At 36.9% G+C, this 20054-nt stretch overlaps 2 protein-coding genes across 2 annotated transcripts; one reads left to right on the top strand and one right to left on the bottom strand.

Annotated features, from left to right (window-relative positions):
• The first annotated feature begins 7240 nt into the window (after window positions 1-7240).
• LOC113750363 (pentatricopeptide repeat-containing protein At1g71490) lies at window positions 7241-11702 on the top strand. Its single transcript, XM_027294351.1, has 2 exons — window positions 7241-7319; window positions 9323-11702. The coding sequence occupies exons 1-2, from the start codon at window positions 7241-7243 to the stop codon at window positions 11431-11433; spliced, it is 2190 nt and encodes a 729-aa protein (XP_027150152.1). The 3' UTR covers window positions 11434-11702.
• Window positions 11703-13414: 1712 nt separating this feature from the next.
• LOC113748743 lies at window positions 13415-16553 on the bottom strand. Its single transcript, XM_027292290.1, has 6 exons — window positions 16167-16553; window positions 15566-15952; window positions 15123-15326; window positions 14295-14408; window positions 13870-14224; window positions 13415-13729 (listed from the first exon to the last, which is right to left on the bottom strand). Exons 1-6 carry the CDS (start codon window positions 16239-16241, stop codon window positions 13701-13703), a joined length of 1164 nt encoding a protein of 387 aa, XP_027148091.1. The 5' UTR covers window positions 16242-16553; the 3' UTR covers window positions 13415-13700.
• Window positions 16554-20054: the final 3501 nt, after the last annotated feature.

Raw genomic sequence — 20054 nt, 5'->3', positions numbered from 1 at the left:
ATGCATGGATAGGTGAGCTAAGAGGGAAGCCTATCTTGACACTTGTTGATGGGTTGAGGAAGAAGTTCATGAAGAAAATGCATAAGCGATATCAGAAAGGGTGCATGCTCACCACTGCCATCACACCAAAGATGCTTGGTAAACTACAAAAAATAGGACAAGCATCAAGACAATGTGAACTCACTATGGCTTCTACTGATGTATTTGAAGTGGGGGATATGAACAGGTCCTACATAGTCAATTTATCAGCTAAAACTTGTGATTGTGGAGCATTTCAAATTTCAGGCCTTCCTTGTAAACATGCTGCACTAGGGATTATCTACAAGAGAGAAAAGCTGGAATCCTACTGTGAGCATTGGTTCTCAAGAGATAAGTACTTAAAGACATATTCAAGTATGATTCATCCAATTCCTGATGAGAAAATGTGGCCACCTATGCCATATGTTACACCTGTAACAGTCCTACCTCCTCCATTAAGAAGAGCTCCAGGTAGACCAAAGACTAAAAGGAGAAGGGAACATGATGAAGGACAGTCTGCGTCACAACCAAAAAGACTTTGCTGCATCAAGTGTGGAAACTGTGGCTCTTTTGGTCACAACAAGAGGTCATGTCAAGGAGCACCTGTCCAGAATAAGAAGAATGGCAATAGAACTACTGGCCAGCAGGTGTTATATGTGCTGAAATTGCTACTGAATGTGATTATTTTATATCAATTCATTACTTACAATTAGCTTGTTCCTTAACAACAGAGCTATAGAAGAGGCAAACCAGGAAGAGGGACTGCAAACACGGGCCTGTCAGGAGCAACTCTTTGGGTAAGATTTTTTAACTTATTTAAGCTTCTGATTGTAACATTTATAGCACATGCCTTGTCGAAACTAATATTACTTGTCAATGTTTACTGCTAGGATCATGTCTCTGGCAATGTTCCAGTTGTATACTCAAGCCAAGGCAACAATCATTCTCCTTCAACTCAACCTGCACCTGCAACTGTGAATGTGCATGTGCAGAATCAGAGCACAGCAACCACTTCAAAGAAAAAGGTGCAATTGAATGAGTGCATTTTATGATATGCTTTAATAAAATGCTTGAGTGTAATGTTCAACACGTGTGATTGTACAGAGAGGAAGACCTTTAAGCAATACTGGAGCATCTGCTAGAGGGAGCAGCAAGAGAAACTACTCAAATACTACTCAGATCACTCAAATTGTGGAACAAGCTGGTCATCAGCAAATTGCTACATTTCAAGTTGCTACACCTGCATCTGAATCCATCAATGCAGCTACAACACTGCACTCAACAAATGTTAGCAACAATAGCAGTTTTAGTATGCAATTCTGATATTATCTCTATAGTTTTGGCAAGTGAATGCTTACTGCTGAAAGTATCAATTCAGTAGTATGCCATTAATTATGTACATAACAGAGCTATTTTGTACTATACTGTGGCAGTTTTAGACATGTTTCTGCCTCTCATGACATTGCAATCCTCACCATCTGTTCTAAGTGATTTAATGGTTCAGATGGTGTTTTGAACTTTTTGTGGATTGCTCAGTCATGCTCTGCTATTACTTGCCTGTTGTGTTTCACTTTTGTAGTACTTCAAATTACTGAATTCTGATCAGACTTGTTGTATTAATGCATTAATCTTGTAATACAAGTATGCTTCTGTGACTGTTTTGTTTTGTATTGTTGGTAACAAGTGATTTTGTATTGATGACAGTAGATATAAACAGAACTCTGGCTTGCATTTATATTGTAAACTACAAACGCTGCTGCATACATGATGAAGGGAACTTGTTCCTCTCCTATGTCTTACATATAAATTCGAACTGCAGCTATATCTACTTCATCACTAATGTACATTTCTGGATAGCATCAGCCTATTGACTTCACAATATGGATGAAAACATAAACAGCAACAAGTATGAGATTGATGATGAAAAGTATAGCCACTGCACTTGTCAGAACAATTGGCATTTCCATTCTAACAGCCATAGACCTTTGTTGCTGTAGGTGCGATTGTAGCACTGAATTGGTGTCATAGTTTCTACTGTTAACCTCTTCTTCTTCTGGACCCTCATACCACTGGAAGTACTTGCATTTTGCACAAAAAAAGTAGGGTAAACAACAAAAAAGCCCCCTGTGGTTAAGCAATCATACATAAAAGCCCCCTGTGGTTTCATATCATACCAGTCGATACCCCGTGGTTTGAATTAACCTGAAAAGTGGACGGAAATCGGCAAAACAGACGGAGCTGAGTGAATAGACGAAAATACCCTTTTGAAGAACGCAGCTTGCATGTAAAATTTTTTTTTTTAAAGTAATTTGTTAAATAGCCTGCCTGAAACCCGCTTGCGGGTTTCCCCCTTATGTAAAATGACTAAAAGCTGCGTTTCTGTTCTATTTATATCAAACACATACTCTCAAACCCTCACCTGAAGGGTGAGGATGAGAGGGGAGGTTTGCTGGGCATCCTAGGGCCCTCCGATGGGCATATGCAACTCAACGCAGCTTGCATGTAAAAAAATTTTTTTTTTTTTAAGTAATTTGTTAAATAGCCTGAAACCCGCTTGCGGGTTTCCCCCTTTTTTTTTTAAAAATAAATTCTATGCTAAAATGACTTAAAACAAAAATAAAAGACTAAAAGTAAATAAAAACTAGCATGAAAAATAAAAATAACAGTAAATAAAAATACACTAAAAATTTGGTGTCTACAGTAGTTACTGAATAATCTGGAAACAGATTGAATGAAGACTCAGAAGAAACGGAAGCTGGTCTCTTATTATTAAAGAGTGAAGGCTAAAATAGGCATATCAGGTGAAAGTTTGTGGTGGAAATCTGTTTTTCGCATATGCACGCGCCTTTGCAGTTCGTTTAAGACACACGCCGAATATTTGACGATTTCCGTCCACTTTTCAGGTTAATTCAAACCACGGGGTATCGACTGGTATGATATGAAACCACAAGGGGTTTTTATGTATGATTGCCTAACCACATGGGGCTTTTTTGTTGTTTACCCAAAAAAGTATAATTTGTTGGGGTTGTTTTCAGACTCAGAAATCTTCAATGTTGCCTTTCTATTGCACCAGCAATATTTGTTTTGTATTGTGAAGGATGTAGGAGAGTTCCATGATGTTCTCCTGTGGCTGGAAGAAGCCATTTTCTGATTTCTGCAATATGACTTGAAACTGCCAAACTGAGTATCAAGCAAGCTGTGTTTTGAGCTGGAAAATTGCTGCTGCATACATGAGTCCAGATTCTGGTATTCATTTTGCTACTGACCATCGTTTATAAGCTAGTGCCTTAGTTACATCAATTAGCCGTTAAGTAGCCGTTGGTTTCTCAGCAAATGAAGTTGTTGCAGGTCATCATCTGGAAGCATGTTGTTGCATTTATACCCCCTGAACTTCCTTGTGCTTAATGAAAAAGCCCCTCTCTTGTTAATACTACTTGTCAACCAACATCAGGGCAAATTTGGAACAAATTTTTTATCTCACTTGTACAGCTAATTTTTTAATGGGAATTGAAGCTGCCTGGACTGATTTTGCAACTTAATGTTCCTGTTGAGGGGTGCTATCTGCCATTTCAGAACTTAGAGGGGAGCTCAGTGCAACTGTCAGTAGTTTCAGGGGAGGTTTCTGCAATTTTCCCATGAAATAAATGTGCATGTGGCGAAGGATTTAGTTGACGGAAATGCCCCTCCTGGGCGGGAGCGCTGGGGAGGAAATTTGGTTGGGGTTATTAGTTAATTGTAAATACAAAGCAGCCCCAGTGCCAAGGGATGTAATAGAGTCCATTGAGTCGGGTCGAGGTAAGTATCCCGGATACGGTCGTATTCGAAATCGACTCGACTTGTACGAAGGATACACGAACTCGAATGAGTAGCATTATTGGAGCTCGAACTCGACTTGCATGGGTTCAAATCAAAGCGAGTCTTATCGATTTCAAGTTATGAAGATTTGAGGATTTCATTTTTTTTGATAATTTTTGAGCAAAAAATCCTTCAAAAAATTTCATACAATCTAAAACTTTTTGTAAATTCAACCACTCTTGTGCGTACAAAAGTGATTTCATAATAATAATATATTTAAAATTAAAATTAAAAAGTTAGATAAGACTTGACGAGCGTTCGAGTTTTACTATTAGATACACGAACTCGACTTGTTAGGGGACTTAGGGCCTACTAGCTACCTGAGTTCAAGTCGAGTTGTTGACTAAGCTACTTGCAAGTAATTTAATTCGATTACAACCTTACCACGAGTGGTTCGATTCGATTACAATCCTATCTATAGCTGTATAAAGCAATGACAGTTCTATTTCTAAATTAAAAGATTTTCCAAAAAAAAAAAAAAGAATTTGAAGAACCTAGTAGATTGGAACTAGAACATGATGTTCTCCTAATTAATTAAAAAGGGAAAAATGCACTTTTCATCCTCAAAGTTTGGGTTGTTGACCAATTTCACCTCAAAGTTTCACCCAAAACACATTTCATCCTCAAAGTTCCGTAATTTTGGCCAATTAAGGACAATTGACGGGAATTTGCAAATTTATCGTTAGAACCAACTTTAAACCCAACAAAAAATGGGTAAAACCGAATGGAGCCATTTTTTAACGGAACAATAATTTGCAACGGACAAAAACCAACATTATTCTCCTTCTTCCCTCTACCTTCTCCCCTCTGCCTTTCTGCAACCCCAAAATTTTTTGTGCAGCTTCAGCCCAAGACTGCATCTCCTGATATGCATCACACAAATGCAGTAACCACATTATATAAAGATCTGGAACGCCTTCTGTAATTTTAGTAGTGTTGTCAAAACAACTAGCGTATTATTACTTCCTTGGTGATCTTTACTGAAGTTAGGGGGCGTCATGCAGGAAGTTAAATCCTTTTCGTGTATATATGCTAGTATTATATTTATATCTGGTACTCTTCTTTTTGGAGTTACTATTGTACTAGTCCCTTTAGAGCTGAACAGTTCATAAAATAGTTTAACCCTGTGGAAAGCTTGCCTGGCTTCTTTTACAGAGATCCCTTATGTGAAGTAGAATTTAGTTACGAAACAATATGCAACTTCAACTCGCCTCCACCATGCATTATGCATAGGTAACAGGGTAAGGATATAAGGGGCCAGAAATTGGGGCCATTGGTTTGAATTCAACAGCTATCATATACAAGTTACTAGGTTTCGAATGCATTTGTTACTTAGCATCCCCTGAAGACGATAGCATACATTGTTGTTGCAACAATTTTCTTCAATCTTCTGATTGGAGCAGTGTAGTATTATTCATGTTCATTGCTCTGTATGTGGTATCATCACAGCGAACTGCACATTTAGCTGACTTGGTAAGTTAAAATCCGAAGCAAAAGCTTCCATCTTGAATAGCAACGTATAGCACAGCACTCAACCCAACAATTTCCAACTCAAATATTACTGGTTCTTGGGGGAGGATGTCCACTTAGAAATGCTTTGAAAAGTGTGAGAGCTTGGGAGGGAGAAGTGAAGGGGACTTCATGGGCTGTTCCCTTAACGGTAGCATATGTCAAGTGTGTATTGTTTTTACTGTTCTCTAATCGACCAAATGATTGACTTCAGCCCCCAACCTGCAGGAGCAAAGGCCAATGCAAGTTTGTAAAAGCCCTCTGCTGCTGCATATCGATCCACAGTCATAATAGATGCCTGGAAGATTTTTTGATTAATACCATATATTAATAAAAATTCATCATGCATATTATATGTGGTAGGATTGATCATAACATCAAATATACCAGAAGCGCATGTTCCAAGCTAGCATCAAAAGCCAAAAGAAGGCTGTCAGCAAGATATTTGACCTCAGTCCAGGACCAATGGTTCTCTGATAAATTTTGAGGAACAGAGACAAGTGAATTATCTGGAAGACCACAATCATTTAACAAGTTAGGACTCTTAGATTCATCTGCCATTTCCCTCAACGATATTCTAAGAGCGCTTCACCACTTTCTTCAAGTGTTCCATCAGATTTCATCTGAGTCACTTGAACTTCATATATCAATTCAGAAAGAGTAATAGTTACCATGACCCTTAGCCTAGCTGTTTGCGTGAAGTAGGAGAAAGAGCTCTACAACATGAAAAAGCTAAACTTTACTCAACATGTCAAGAAGCATATTTACTGCTGGAGCCATATAACTATCCTAAGTAAATCAGTAACTATACCCGGACAAGTATTTGTAGGCCAGTAACAGCGCTTTTCCTGATACTGTCATTCCGAAAAACTGCAAGACGAAGAAGATGAAAAGCAACTTGCTTCAAGAATCGATCATTTTCCCTTGCCATTAGTGTTGCTCCATGGAGTTCAAAGACACTGTTGAACACAGGGAACAGAGCTTTCCAGAATGCCAGGGGTTGATTACGAGAGAAGACATTCATAAATATAGAATTCAGGCAGTCAAGTTTCCCATAATCAGTTGCGATGCTGTGGGATGCAGCAGTTCTTGAAAATTTCTCAGCTATTTCCAGAACTTGAAGACTGATGGCTGCACTAAGGTTTTCTTCCCAAAGTTCCTAAAAGAATGGAGAAGAAAGAAGGAGAAGAATGGAGCTTTTCCCTTTTGCTATTTTCCAAATTTTCGTTCGTTACAAAAAGTGGCTTCATTCGGTTTGACCCGTTTTTTGTTGGGTATAAAGTTGGATTTGACGGAGCGTGCTTCTCACGTGCAAAGTTCCGTCCAAATTAAATAATTATCCTTCATTTCCGTCAATTGCCCTTAATTGGTCAAAATTACAGAACTTTGAGGATGAAATGTGTTTTAGGTGAAACTTTGAGGTGAAATTGGTCAACAACCTAAACTTTGAGGATGAAAAGTGCATTTTTCCCTAATTAAAAAATTCAGTGTTAAGAAGATGGATATGTTAGGTATCAACGATATTAGCTCATTAAAGCCTACATCTCTAGTTGTTTTGGCCTCTTCTTCTCCATCGTAAGAGTCCCATCACTTACTTTATAGTTTCTCATGTCCTCCAAAAGTGCAAGACATATAATTTTTTTTAAATAGATCTAGAAATCAAATGGAAGATGTGACTGGTGGATTTTCTTCCTCTCTTTTCCCAAAATTTTCTGCAGCAAGTTTTTTTTTTTTACTTTTTTTCATTCTGTCTCCTTTCTCATATGATTTTAAGAATGAATTCCAACTTTGAATGGCTTAGCTCTGTATATGTAAGCTTGATTCGAAGGCAAAATTGGTTGATGTTATAAAGACAAGAATGGAAGGCACCGAAGAGATGCCAGAAGCTCTAAGAGAAGAGCTTCTTGATTCAATTGGTGGTGTTGCGAATCAGAATGGTGAGTAGAGAGAAAATTTTTTGGTTTCTAAGTATTGAATTCAATTATTATCGTTAGGAAAAAAAAACAAAAAAAAAAGTATTGAATTCGCATTGATGACGTGGTAAATTCTGGGTCACTCGATCTACAAACAGGGCTGTAGACCAAATTTACCCAAGTATTTACCCTCTCACAAAAGTTAGCCAACGAGGTGAACCGGAGATTATACTTGTCCAAAATCAAGCCGCAAGTGGAGATAAAGAACCGGCAGCTTTCGCCTTGATAGGGTGGTGCTTTGACCAATTGAACTACAACCCCAATGAAAAAAGGAATCTTGCAGAGATTTTTATTCTTTTTATCTCCACATTGACTCTTTACGAAAGATAGGGGGTTATATCCTCTCATGATAGATTGGATTGACGAATTGGACGAATTATTGGGGCGAGCTGGATTTGAACCTGTGTAGACATGTTACTAATGAATTTACAATCCGTCCCCATTAATCGCTCGGGCATCGACCGGGGAAGAATCACTTTTAGATTTATTGATAATCTATGATTAACTTCCTTTCGCAGTACTCTATTTTTAGAAAAAGTCGAATTCCGCTGCCTCCTTGAAAAAGAGATGTCCTGAACGACTAGACGTAGAGGCCTACTTGCCCAACCGCCATCATATTATGGATTTCGTTAGTGACCTGAGTCAGTACAAATGTATAATTTGGTGACATTTTACACGATTTGCTCTTAAACATATCTAAACTTGCTCCGACAATTGCATTGAATTCAATCTCTTAAAATTTTGCTAGAAAAATGGTGATGTCAAATGTGTTTTAGTTGTTATTAATATAATACGTAGACATTAAATCTCTGATCCAAACAAAAAATTTAAATGTTAAGTCAAGTTACAACGAGATTATAAAATCAGGAAAAATTATAGAAGTAAATTACTGAAAGATTAATTGGGATTTGGCGAAAAACCATTTAAAAAAAAAGGAAAAATTAAATAAATAAATATATAGATAAATAAGAAGAACGGTGGAAAATCCAAGAGCCTCGTAGACTTGGGGTTTAAGCCTTTTTTTTTTTTTGACTAAAACCCCCCTAAAACCCCATAGAAAAGAACATCTTTATGAATCAATCTTGCATTAAACAGAAGACCCCTTCTCCCGGCGATTTCTCCCTTCAACCCCCTTGCCCCCTCTTCATCTCTTGTCTACTTCGGGATTAATTCAATTGCTGCTTTACTCTTCAGGGTAAGTTTTTACTTTTCCTAATTCTTGTCTAATACTGCCATTGATATCAGTACTGGCATTTCACAATTAATGGCACAAATGTCGAAGTTATTTTCGAAAAACTGGGTAGCCATGGATATCAATTACTGGCATTTGCCAATTGAATTGAGCTTAATGCTTACTAGGTAGTATATTATACGCTCTTTGTCGACTCTGAAAAGGGATTCAAAGTTGTCTATCAGATTCCCCAAATCGGAAAAATATGTGCCTCATTTTACCTTTCGCTGTGTATGGTGCGGCCTTTTGGGAATTATTTGTCTATTCTTTGCATCTTGGCTTCACATTTTTTTCAGTTCAATTCCTGCAAGTTCTCATTTTTGCCACATTAGGAAAAGAAACTTCTTTTTTGAAGACCATGTATACATGTATCCTTGTTGGTTGGCAGTATAGAGGGACTTGGTTTTAGGCAATAACTTAAATCTTTCTATGGGATTATTTGCTTTTTATTTTTTAATTAATTGATACGTGGAGAAGTGGCTTTATAATTTTTTTTTCACTTTATGTGTCCTTTTACCTTTCTATGGTTTAGCTGATAGTATTCCTTTCCTATTCCAGTATTTGCAGTGCAGAGAGGGAGATTTGGAGGTGATTGATCAATATATTACTGGATATTTTGTTTGTGAGTGTTGCCAATGCTAGTGCAGCTATGCATTCATTGTTCATTTACTGTGTCTGTATTCTTTATAGCTTCAGTAGCTACATTGTATGCCTTCTGTATCTAGTTGGTTACCAGGACACATCTCTTTGTCCCATGTTCAAAAATTTGTTCCCAAAAAGTGGAAAATAGGTGAGAACAATCGCACGGAATCAATGGTGGATACCCTCCTGAAAACCCTGAAGGAATTTGCCTGTCAAGGCCACTTATCAGAAGCCTTTAGGACTTTTTCAAGTTTTCGAAGTCACACAGTAGCATCCTTCTCGTTTGATCTTACTATACAGGCATTGTCTTCTCTTTTGGTAAGTAGCACTAACCTGAAGTTGCTTCCAGAAGGTAAGCAACTTCATGCCCAAGCTATCAGTTTGGGTCTTGAAGAGCACCCAGCCCTGGTCCCAAAACTGATAACTCTTTACACTAGCTTCGATTTGCTTGTTGATGCACGTACTATAACTGAAATATCAAATTTTTTGCACCCATTGCCTTGGAATCTTCTTATCTCGTCATATGTCAGAAATGGGCTTAGCAAGGAAGCTATTTCTACTTTCCAACGTATTCTGAATAAGGGAATAAGACCTGATAAATTTACTTACCCTTCCATACTTAAGGCATGTGGTGAGCAATTGGATGTGAACTATGGGAAGGTGGTTCACAGCTATATTGATGGCAGCTCTTCAGAACACAACATATTTGTGCAAAATGCATTAGTTTCCATGTATGGGAAATTTGGGGAAATTGATGCTGCTCGCAAGATTTTTGATAAGATGCCTGATAAGGATACAGTTTCTTGGAATACAATAATTTCTGGATATGCTTCTAAAGGTAGGTGGATTGAAGCCTTTGAGCTTTTTGAAGACATGAGAAAAGATGGTGCACAAATAAATCTCTTAACATGGAATACCATTGCTGGAGGTTGCTTGAGGACGGGTAACTTTAAAGGGACACTTGAGTTGCTTTCTCAGATGAGAACTGGCGGTATTCCTTTGGATCCTGTGGCTGTGCTTATAGGATTGGGTGCTTGTTCACACTTGGGTATATTAAGAGTTGGAAGACAATTTCATGGTTTGGCTGTTCGTAGTTGTTATGGTAGTCTTGATAACGTTAGAAATGCATTAATTACTATGTATGCTAGGTGCAACAACCTTATGCATGCACATGTTTTGTTCCGATTATTAGAAGCTAAAAGTGTAATCACATGGAATTCCATTATCTCTGGTTATGCACACTGGGATCGATCTGATGAAGCCTCCTTTCTTTTCAGAGAGATGTTGCTTTCTGGTGTAGAACCGAATTATGTGACTATTGCAAGTATCCTGCCCCTTTGTGCTCGGGTGGCTGATCTGCAGCATGGCAGAGAGTTTCATTGCTATATTATAAAGCATGAGGGGTTTGAAGACCATTTGTTGCTATGGAATGCGCTTGTGGACACATATGCAAGATCAGGAAAAGTTTCAACTGCCAAAACACTTTTTTATCTGCTAGAAAAGAAAGATGTTATCACTTACACTTCACTAATAGCTGGGTATGGGATTCAAGGAGAAGGAAAAGAAGCAATTGAACTATTTGAAGAGATGATTAGGTCTGATATTGAACCAGATCATGTAGCAATGGTTGCTGTTTTGTCAGCCTGCAGTCATTCAGGTCTTGTAGTCCAAGGTCAGATACTATTCGAAAAGATGCAAACCATCTATGGTTTAGCTCCTCATTTGGAGCACTATGCTTGCATGGTTGATCTCTATGGAAGAGCAGGTTTACTTAAAAAAGCACAGGAAATTATCACAAAGATGCCGTATGCACCAACATCTGCGATGTGGGCGACGCTCATTGGAGCATGTCGGATCCATGGGAATACATATATGGGAGAATGGGCAGCTGAAAAGCTACTGGAGATGAAGCCTCAGAATTCTGGATATTATGTGTTAATTGCTAACATGTATGCAGCTGCTGGGTCTTGGACCAAACTGGCCAAGGTGAGGACTTTCATGAGAGACTTGGGTGTCAGAAAGGACCCTGGCTGTGCTTGGGTTGATGTTGGTGGTGGATTTTCCCCGTTCCTGGTTGAGGACTCTTCTAGCAGTCAAACAAATGAAATATATGTTCTATTAGGGGGACTAATTAAGCAAATGAAAGATGCAGGTTATGTTGCTTGTGCAGATTCTACTATGGAGGAAGAGTTTTTAGTGGAATAGTTTTTGCTAACTGGTATATTAATTTGCCAATCATCTCTTCTGGTCAGACATGTTCCTTAACTGAGATTTGCTCTCTAGAAGTGATGACTGTACTAACAATTACAGGGCTCTCTTAGAAAAAACTACAAAATTAGATCTTTTAAGTCTATCTTTCCCATGAGAAATGTCTCAAATGAGTTTTGTTTTAGTCTATCACAAGGTTGAGCTGTGATTAACAAAGAAGTAGAGACAGCTGCATGCTCAAATTGAGCTTTACTAATGGAGATCAAAAGGAGGTATAAATGCTTCATTCATGCTTTTATTGCTCATTTATCAGTAATCTAGCTATCACATTCAATATTAATCAGATACAGTTCTAGTGCGTTACCTTATTGAGAAATGAGAAATTCAAATTTCTTGGACAGTTGTGCCAGGTTGTTTAGTTCAAAGTAACGAGTTGGTAACCACATTCCCACCCCTTTTGGTAAGAAAAGTTGGTTTTGGCACTACATAAACAAGTTAGGATCTTAACCAGAAACTTAGGCTTGTTATTGGCTTGTTTGGTGGTGTTGAATCATTATATCTTTCAATATTTTAAGATGGGGAAATAAGTTGTGAGTTGTGGAAAAATTTTCTTTTCAGTTTGCTCCTCCTTCTGCTCTCCTTTTTATCCTTCATTATCCACTGTATCTGTCACCTTTTTAGGGGCCAAAATTATGTTTTCAATGGTTTTCTGAACTGCCTGTTTGCTATACAGCATATTTGCTCCTCCCAAACGTGTTTTTCTTCCTCTCATTGGCTGTAGACACCCTTTCTCTAACCATGAATTCCTCTCCCTCTCTCTCTCTCTCTCACACCCACACACATATATGCAACCTGCTGTCCTATCTTCACTCGCCCTGGTTTTTCATCAGCGTGATCCGATGAATGAGGACAAGGCCATCCCTCCAGTCTCTAAGCTTACAAAGTCCCATCTTCTGACAAAGGCAAGACATAGGTTTGACTTTTAGACGTTTTAAGTTCTGTTTCAATTCTTCGCCATTGACAAATCTACTTACTTTTTTTTTTGTGCATAAGAGAATTTAAAGCTAAAAATTTCTCAGGAAAACAAACTGGTTATACTTTTTGTCTCTTTTTTTTATTTAAGTTGTTAGACAGATGAGCTTTGGAGTTGCTTTATTTTTGGTTTGTCTGGAATATCCCAATATCAGCAGAGAACCTACTGAAGCAGGGAATGGAAGGGGACTGAATGTTTTGGAGGAGGTTCCAAAGTTAAAGTTACTGGCCTCTCCCCCCTTTGACTGCATACATCATTTATAATTGTGATTCTCACGCTGTTTCTTGTTTACCATGAGCTTTTGAGCCCTTCAAGTCTTCTGTCTTTTTATTTTCCTTGCTCTTATGCAATCTATTTATCGTCATTTGATTCTATCATGATCCCATAGCTCAAATTATATTTTAATAAGATCACTTTGTCAAGCATGATCAAGGAGCTCATTCAATTGTTTCTTTATATCATTCCTTTCTCTGAAGTTTCAACTTTTGATTTTACATTGTGAAAGAGTGTATAGTTTCAATGGGTTTGGCTGGCTTTGGTTACATTACTAGTTTCCTACGTTTCCCTAAGTCGCAATTGCAACTTTTGAAGTCTTGAATTACTGCTGGACTTTTCTTCCTTCTAAACCTAAAAATAGATATCAGTCTGGTTATAGTAGGGGCTTATTAAGCTTGTATGTTGATTTTTTTTTAATTCTATCTTTCATTTTCTTTTCAGGAGAAACTGTTGAAAGTTGTGAAATGGCTTGAATCTATATATATATATTTTTGCTTTTGTTTCCATCCTCTTCATCTTGTCTTTTTTTACTTGTATTGCTTTTGCTAATGGAGTTTTAAAAAGAATTGTGTCCTCTGGCGATTATGTTGCAGAAATTATATTTAGCTCTAACCTGTGAAGTTATAGTGAACTCTTTTAGGTACTCTTCTAAATGTTGTAATAGAACTCTTGAACAAACTGGCAAATGGTTTCTTTTTGTTGCACAAGCTTCTGTAGTTTACATTTTGCCTTCCAAGAGCAGCAAACTGGAAGTTGCACAGTAAACTAAGAAAATCCCTGTCAACAATTTGTTTTCTTTTCTATTTTATGGACTGGGTAATGGGGTCTAGAGCGCACAAAGTATGTTGACAGTAGTTGTTGCACCTTGCAAGATCAGAGGATACTTAAGATAAGCTGACATTTCAGTTCTTTTTATTGCCCTGACTGCTTGAATTTGTTTTCATGTTCTTTTTCATCATCTGCCAGAAAATCTTTCTTGCTTGCCTATCCAGCAAGCAGTAGTAAGCAATAAATATACAGGCCAGAATTAGGAGAAGATCCTATCTGTCAATAAAATGTCATTGTAATCTTTTTCCTATAACAGAGTAGTTGTTGGTAATTACATTACTTATTAGAAGATTTACCTTTGCCTCTTTTACACACTGCCTGCTTGAAACGAGTTGTTTCTTTGCGATATTCCTTACGGCTTTTAATCTTGGCAGGCCTAATACGATCCTGTGTTCTTTGACCAGCTACCAATATTCCATCAATGTGTGCAGAAACCTCATTAGATCCACAGCTTTCCTCTTCGGCTGTTGCATCCATTAATTTTTTGGACAGTGATGTGCAGCTACCCAACTTGGTCCTCTTGCATGCATTGTTACTAACCAAAGAACTTTCTGGCTGGCGGGTTGCCATCCATCTTTCTAGCCAGCTCCAGCTCATATTGGCATCCAAGCTATTGGATTTGGTACATTTCTTCTTTGCACATACTCTTAACTGCAAAGAGCCTCTGTTTATAGCAAATTTGAATTAATCACTGCATGTTCACGAGTTTATTTTTTTGTACCTGTTGTGCAAAAGCATATGCAAGAGCTCTCTCACGCCTTGTTGCCGCCTCTATTCTTTTCTGAATCCTCATTTTTGATATGGTACTACTTACTGTGCTATCATCCCAATCTTCCTGTCAAAGTTGCGCAGAAGAAACATACATAATGCTTTCTGTTCAATTATTCCTTACTGCCTTTTCTTTTCCTTTTTCACTTTTCCTCTTATCCAAATGCTATGGTGCTTATTAAGTAATTTGCAACTGCATTCAGGTTGGTTTGCATCAATATCGAGAAAAGGAATAGCAATCAATTTTTGACTAATAATTGAAATTTCAAAAATATAGAGAGAGTCTTAATGATCTAGAGCATTGCATATTAATTTTCTTGGTGAGATCTGACTTGATGGAATTCAGGTAAATTCAGGTGAATTTTTGCTTCAGTTAAATTCTTGAGTGCCTTTGACAAAGATTATGCTAAGCTTTTTGTATGATAATGTCGGGTGTTGCATAAGAGAGAAGAAAAGAGCAATCAAAGATGATGACCTTTTTAGCTAGCAGCCGTAACTCAGCAGGACCATAAACTCAATTTGATAGGTTTAGTCACAACTATATGGTCAGCAAATGAACCTTGAATTAGTGATAGTAACATGCGAAAAGAAAGTTAAGCCTCTAGCATCAATGTACTGTCCAATTACATATCTTTTATTGTCCCAACTGCTTACATTTTGGTGAATCTTAGTTGGAAGCTATAAGATTCATCTATAACTCCAGGTTTCGTCTTTTGAAGATGCATGTATTTTGCAGCTAAAACTCCAAAAGATGTGTCTTAAGTTCTTTTTTGGGGTTTACCTGCAGCTTTGCCGCTTGGACTCTTACACGCTTTTGCATTGGCTGGTTGAGGCTAATGCTTTCAACATCAACTACAGATGTGCCTGTTGAATCACCTGTTTGAACTTTTATTGATGAGCTTAGAGACTCTGGGCTTGGAATTGCTGTGTCCACAATGATCTCTTGCTTTCCATCATTCACCTTCATCCGAGAGGAACGCCTGGCCTGAAAATTCAAGCACCCACGCCAGGTTACAAACTACATGAAACAAGTATTTCATCATTGAATGGCCCTACTAGTTGGAGAAACCCGTAATGTTTAAGATCACCGTGATCTTCAATTATCTTGAATTTCTTGCTGGTTATTGAATCTAACGAATTTTTCTTTTTTTAAAATAAGAGTCAATGAAAACAATCAGTTTTATACTGAAGTAGACTAATATCTTGTAATACGGGTGAATTGACCAGATAATTTCTGAATGCTGACTGAATGGTCATGGCAGCATCTTCTTGCTGAAAGAGCTGATAGGCTGAGTTTTGCTTCACTCCCCAAAGTTCTTGATTGTTCAAAATGTTCTTTTTATCGCTTTTGTCTGGGATTTCTCGTATGATGGGTTGAGTTACAGTGGCTTCGGAACTCTTGAAGGAAGCTGTATCTTCCTCTGTAAAGTCTGAATGAATTTGACATAGTCTGGTTGTCTGAGCTGAATTCTCCTCGGCGACAACTGAGCTGATCTCAAGCTGTCCGAATGAAGCTGAATCGTTTTCTCCCAGGACCGAAGCACATTCATCACCACACAAATATGACTTGACTGAGCTCCATCCTTTCTTTTCCACTGCATTGCTTCTTCCCTGGTTTGATCAGATCATTAGAAAAACTTTTTTGTAATTGAAGATTGGCAACTTGATTGCTGTCTTGATTACTTTGCAGAGCTAAACGTGTGCGGAATTATGGAGTATAACTATAGTAAACAAGAAAAGAAGCACGTCTTTTGCTATAATCTGCATAACGAATTCATAATTGCAGTTCAAGAAAAGCTCTAGTAAAGTTCAATCATGGACTTACACGGCCATCACGAGCTTTGCCAGAACGAGTTTTGAAGAAGACACCTCGAACCAGCTCTGCTTTGGCACCTCCCATCTCAGCCTAGCAATAACAGAGCAATGGCCCTTGATCTTTAGTACATATATCCCGTTTAAAGCATTTATACACTAGAACTTGCGTGCGTGTTTATGTGTGTTATATCTTATGTTATGGTGCAAGTTCTGTATAAGCTATAGATCAAGGGAAAGTGGAAGCACGCCTGGTATGTTTCTCCTAGCTCTGGTATTCCTGATGCGTTTGCTTGCTGCCAGAGTGTTAGAACCTCTGGAAAGTCTCAGGCAAAGCGTTTGTGTGTCTGAGCAGTCCTCATTGGATGCTCAAGTGTTTATCTGGTGGGCATGTATTTTGTGTTAGTGCACTGCGGAAGGACAATATTTGATGGTGATCACCCTAATACCCGCGGAAAAAAAAAGGTAGAGAAAGAAAAGGGAAATTTCTCTTGCCTCTCAAGCTTGATTGAGAATTGGTTATTGGTAATAGAATCATCACGTGGTGCCTGAAACTAGTACGCTTTAATGATCTACTACTGTAGCAGAACTTTTGAGTTGGAAGTAGGTCTTTAGTTTCCAAAAGTAGATCAGGGTTGTACAGATAAGAGTAAGGCTGGGAATGTCATAATTTATTTGCTTTTTCATTGCCCTTTTGGCACATGGCTGGCACCGCATTGGAGCAGAATAAGCTTTTTGCTTACTGATCAAGGGAGCTATGTGAATCTAAGGTTTTCTCGGGATCCAGCTTTCACCCACAGGGATGATATATGCAAGATAGCTTGGCCGGGTGTCTCAGCCAATTTGCCATCGTGAGAAAGTATTATATGGTTGTTAATCAAACTGACGCGGTGGTTAAGAACCAATAAGAAACAGCTGCATGGCAAGTTTTTGTTGACTCAAGAATTGACTTTTTGCTTATTCAAAATGGAGGTCCAAAAAAATGTCTTGTCTTGTGTTGTAAACCTTTTTTCTGCTTCCTGCTAGGGTTGCAAATGAGTTAAGTCGAATTGAGTTTTGAATTAATCGAATCGAGTTTTGATTTAATTTTATCAAACTCGAACTCGAACTCAACGAGTTGGCAATTTAAAGCTCGAGCTTGAGCTCAAGCTTGACTTAAATTTGAGTCAAGGCGAACTCGAGCTTGAACTTGAAAAAAATAAAAAATAATTATTTTTATTTTTTTAAAAATAAATAAAATAATATTGTTTAATAATTAATAAAATATTAGGAATATATATATAATTTTACTATTAAAATAAAAATAAAAAATAAAAATATATATATATACTCGAGCTCGCGAGTTAACGAATTTAATATTTAAACTCGAGTTCGATTTGGTTAGTTTGAACTCGACTTTAGTTCAATCAGTTTTGACTCGTGAGCGGTTAGATTCGTTTGCAACCTTACTTCCTGCTATTTTCCAAAATCCAATTCAATATTCATACCAATCCTTTCCTCCTTTACCTCCATTTTTACTCATTGCATCAATCAGCAATTAAAACTTTTCAGAAGCCTTTCGGTTTAAAGGTTAGGTTTTTGTATATTTTTCATCCTTTGCCCTAGCAAAAGAACTGGATTTCTTTTAATAGTTTTTCAAATTAAGCATAAATGTGGATTTGGGTATGGATTATTGTATACCTGAAAGATGCTTTTTTTTTGTTTATATTTTTGCTGCTGTTAGTTCATTTTACAAATATGACAGTCTATTGAAAATAACGAAATTTTATCTTGACTGTCAAACTGATAAAGATATTGAGTTTGGAATTGGGCTAGTATTTAATAACGAGAAAGAAGCTTTCAATAACTATAATTCTTATGCATATAATCAAAGATTTGGGGACCGTAAAAGGCAAAAATACAAAAATACTAAAGAGAAGTTGCGCAGTTGTACATTTATGTATTGCTATGAAGGTTGTGGGCTAAAGAGTTCACCTCATAAAGCTCCTAAATGTTATAGAACTGTAAAAAAGATGTGGCTGTCCGCCTTTTATTAGATTCAAGATTGATGATGGTGTTTGGGAAGCGATAGAGTTTAATTCTTTCCAAAATCATGCCATGACTGCTGAAATCAGAGGCACTTAATCAGATCAATGAGGAAGATAAGTGAAACCAAAGGGATACGTTTAAATCTATGGCAAAGTCAGGGGTGAGAACTACAATAATATATAATTGCATGAAGGATGATGTTAGTGGTGCCAAAAATCTTTCATTTGCTCTCGTGATGCTAAAAACTTGGCAAATTCTGAAAGGGTAATCTTGATTAGTGGAGGAGATTGTCAAACATTCTTGAATTATTTGATAAATTTGCATTCGGAAGGAAATAATTTATCCTAATATTTTCCAGTTGATGATAAAAATTGAGCTTCTTATTTATTGAGCTTGTGTGCTGAGAGTGATGAAGTGAAGGAGTTTATAAATAATCGCATGGATCAACTAGAAACTCATCAAATTCAACAACATAAATTCTCCAATAGATGTGGTTCATCAAATGACATTCGAAGATCACAAACTAAATCTAATGATATTTAGATTTTTGATCTTGTCAAGAGGAGATCGATTAAGAGGCAGTTCCACTACTAAAATCAAAAGCTCATACGAAAAGAAGAGAACAAAGAAATCAAAGAGTGAAACTAATCTACAATCACAAGATGCTCTTGTATAACATTTCTATTAATATGTACTATGTTTCTTTTATTGAATGTTGATGTTTTGATTATTTTGTAGGACAATGCAAATTTAGTCCAGGAAGATTATTTGCAACTTCAGGATATTCATTGCTCTAGTTTCACGAATATGTTTTCCAATTTTTCTATGGCTTCTACTTATATTAGCAATTAAATATTTCCTGTCAATGCTTTATTCCCATGGAATTTAACTTCTCAACCGCAATCAAATCAGGTAGAGGTAAAATTTTATTTTTCGTGAACTATATCCAATCTACAATTGTAATTTTTTTTTAAAAATTATCATGTAACTACAATTTTTTTTTTATTTTATACGATAAACATCAACGAGGAGTTGACGATTGAAAAATGAAGAAAGACTAGACTACCTTGTAAGTGGTTAAGAAAAAAAGAAAAGAAAAAGAGCAACTATTGAAGTGTTTTGGATATTGAACAAGTCATTTGATATTGAAACATGAGCATCTGTAGTTATATCAGTTCATTACTAAGTATCATAAAAATGCTCCTTTTTTTTCTTTGGAAACTTGGTCCATTGTAAGATGTAAATCCACTGGTATTTTAGAACTTTTTGTTTATTGTTTTCAAGTCAATCAATCGTAAAAATTAAAATGCATGCTCAACAAATTCTCAAAAGGGTATCAAATGAAGCCAACAAAATTGTACTTAAAACTCCAATGTATATAGTACACTATCTAACCTTTAATTTGGAAGCAAGAAAAGAAAAAAAACAGTTAGCATATAAATTATAGCGATGATTACTGCATCAAAATATTGGACGACTATAATTTAATACATCAATTCCTTTTTAACGTTGTCTTCAAGATCCTCAAACATTACTATTCATCTTCTTTTCTTCCTCTGTCAATTTTGAAAGTTAAAATCTTGCAAGCAGCACCAACAAAAGCATAATTAGTGTCATGGCATAGACAATCATTCATAGATTAGTGGTCAAGATTTGACCATCCAAATCTTGATAGTATAGATGTCCATGAACGATAATTTAATAGTAAATCCAAATCTATGTGTTAAGATTGTACAAATAATTGGCAATGAATTACAACATGTTTAAAAATTTTTATACTTTTCAGAGGTACGTAGTTGCACTGTCTATCTCCAAGCTCTTCTTCCAAGCCATGCCGGTTTAATAATCATCATCAAGATACTCCTTCAACAAG

This window comes from Coffea eugenioides, chromosome 10, assembly GCF_003713205.1.
Source record: "Coffea eugenioides isolate CCC68of chromosome 10, Ceug_1.0, whole genome shotgun sequence".
NCBI classification, from domain to species: domain Eukaryota; kingdom Viridiplantae; phylum Streptophyta; class Magnoliopsida; order Gentianales; family Rubiaceae; genus Coffea; species Coffea eugenioides.
The sequence above is the reverse complement of the archived record's forward strand: the minus strand, read 5'-3'. Positions and strand labels throughout refer to the sequence as shown.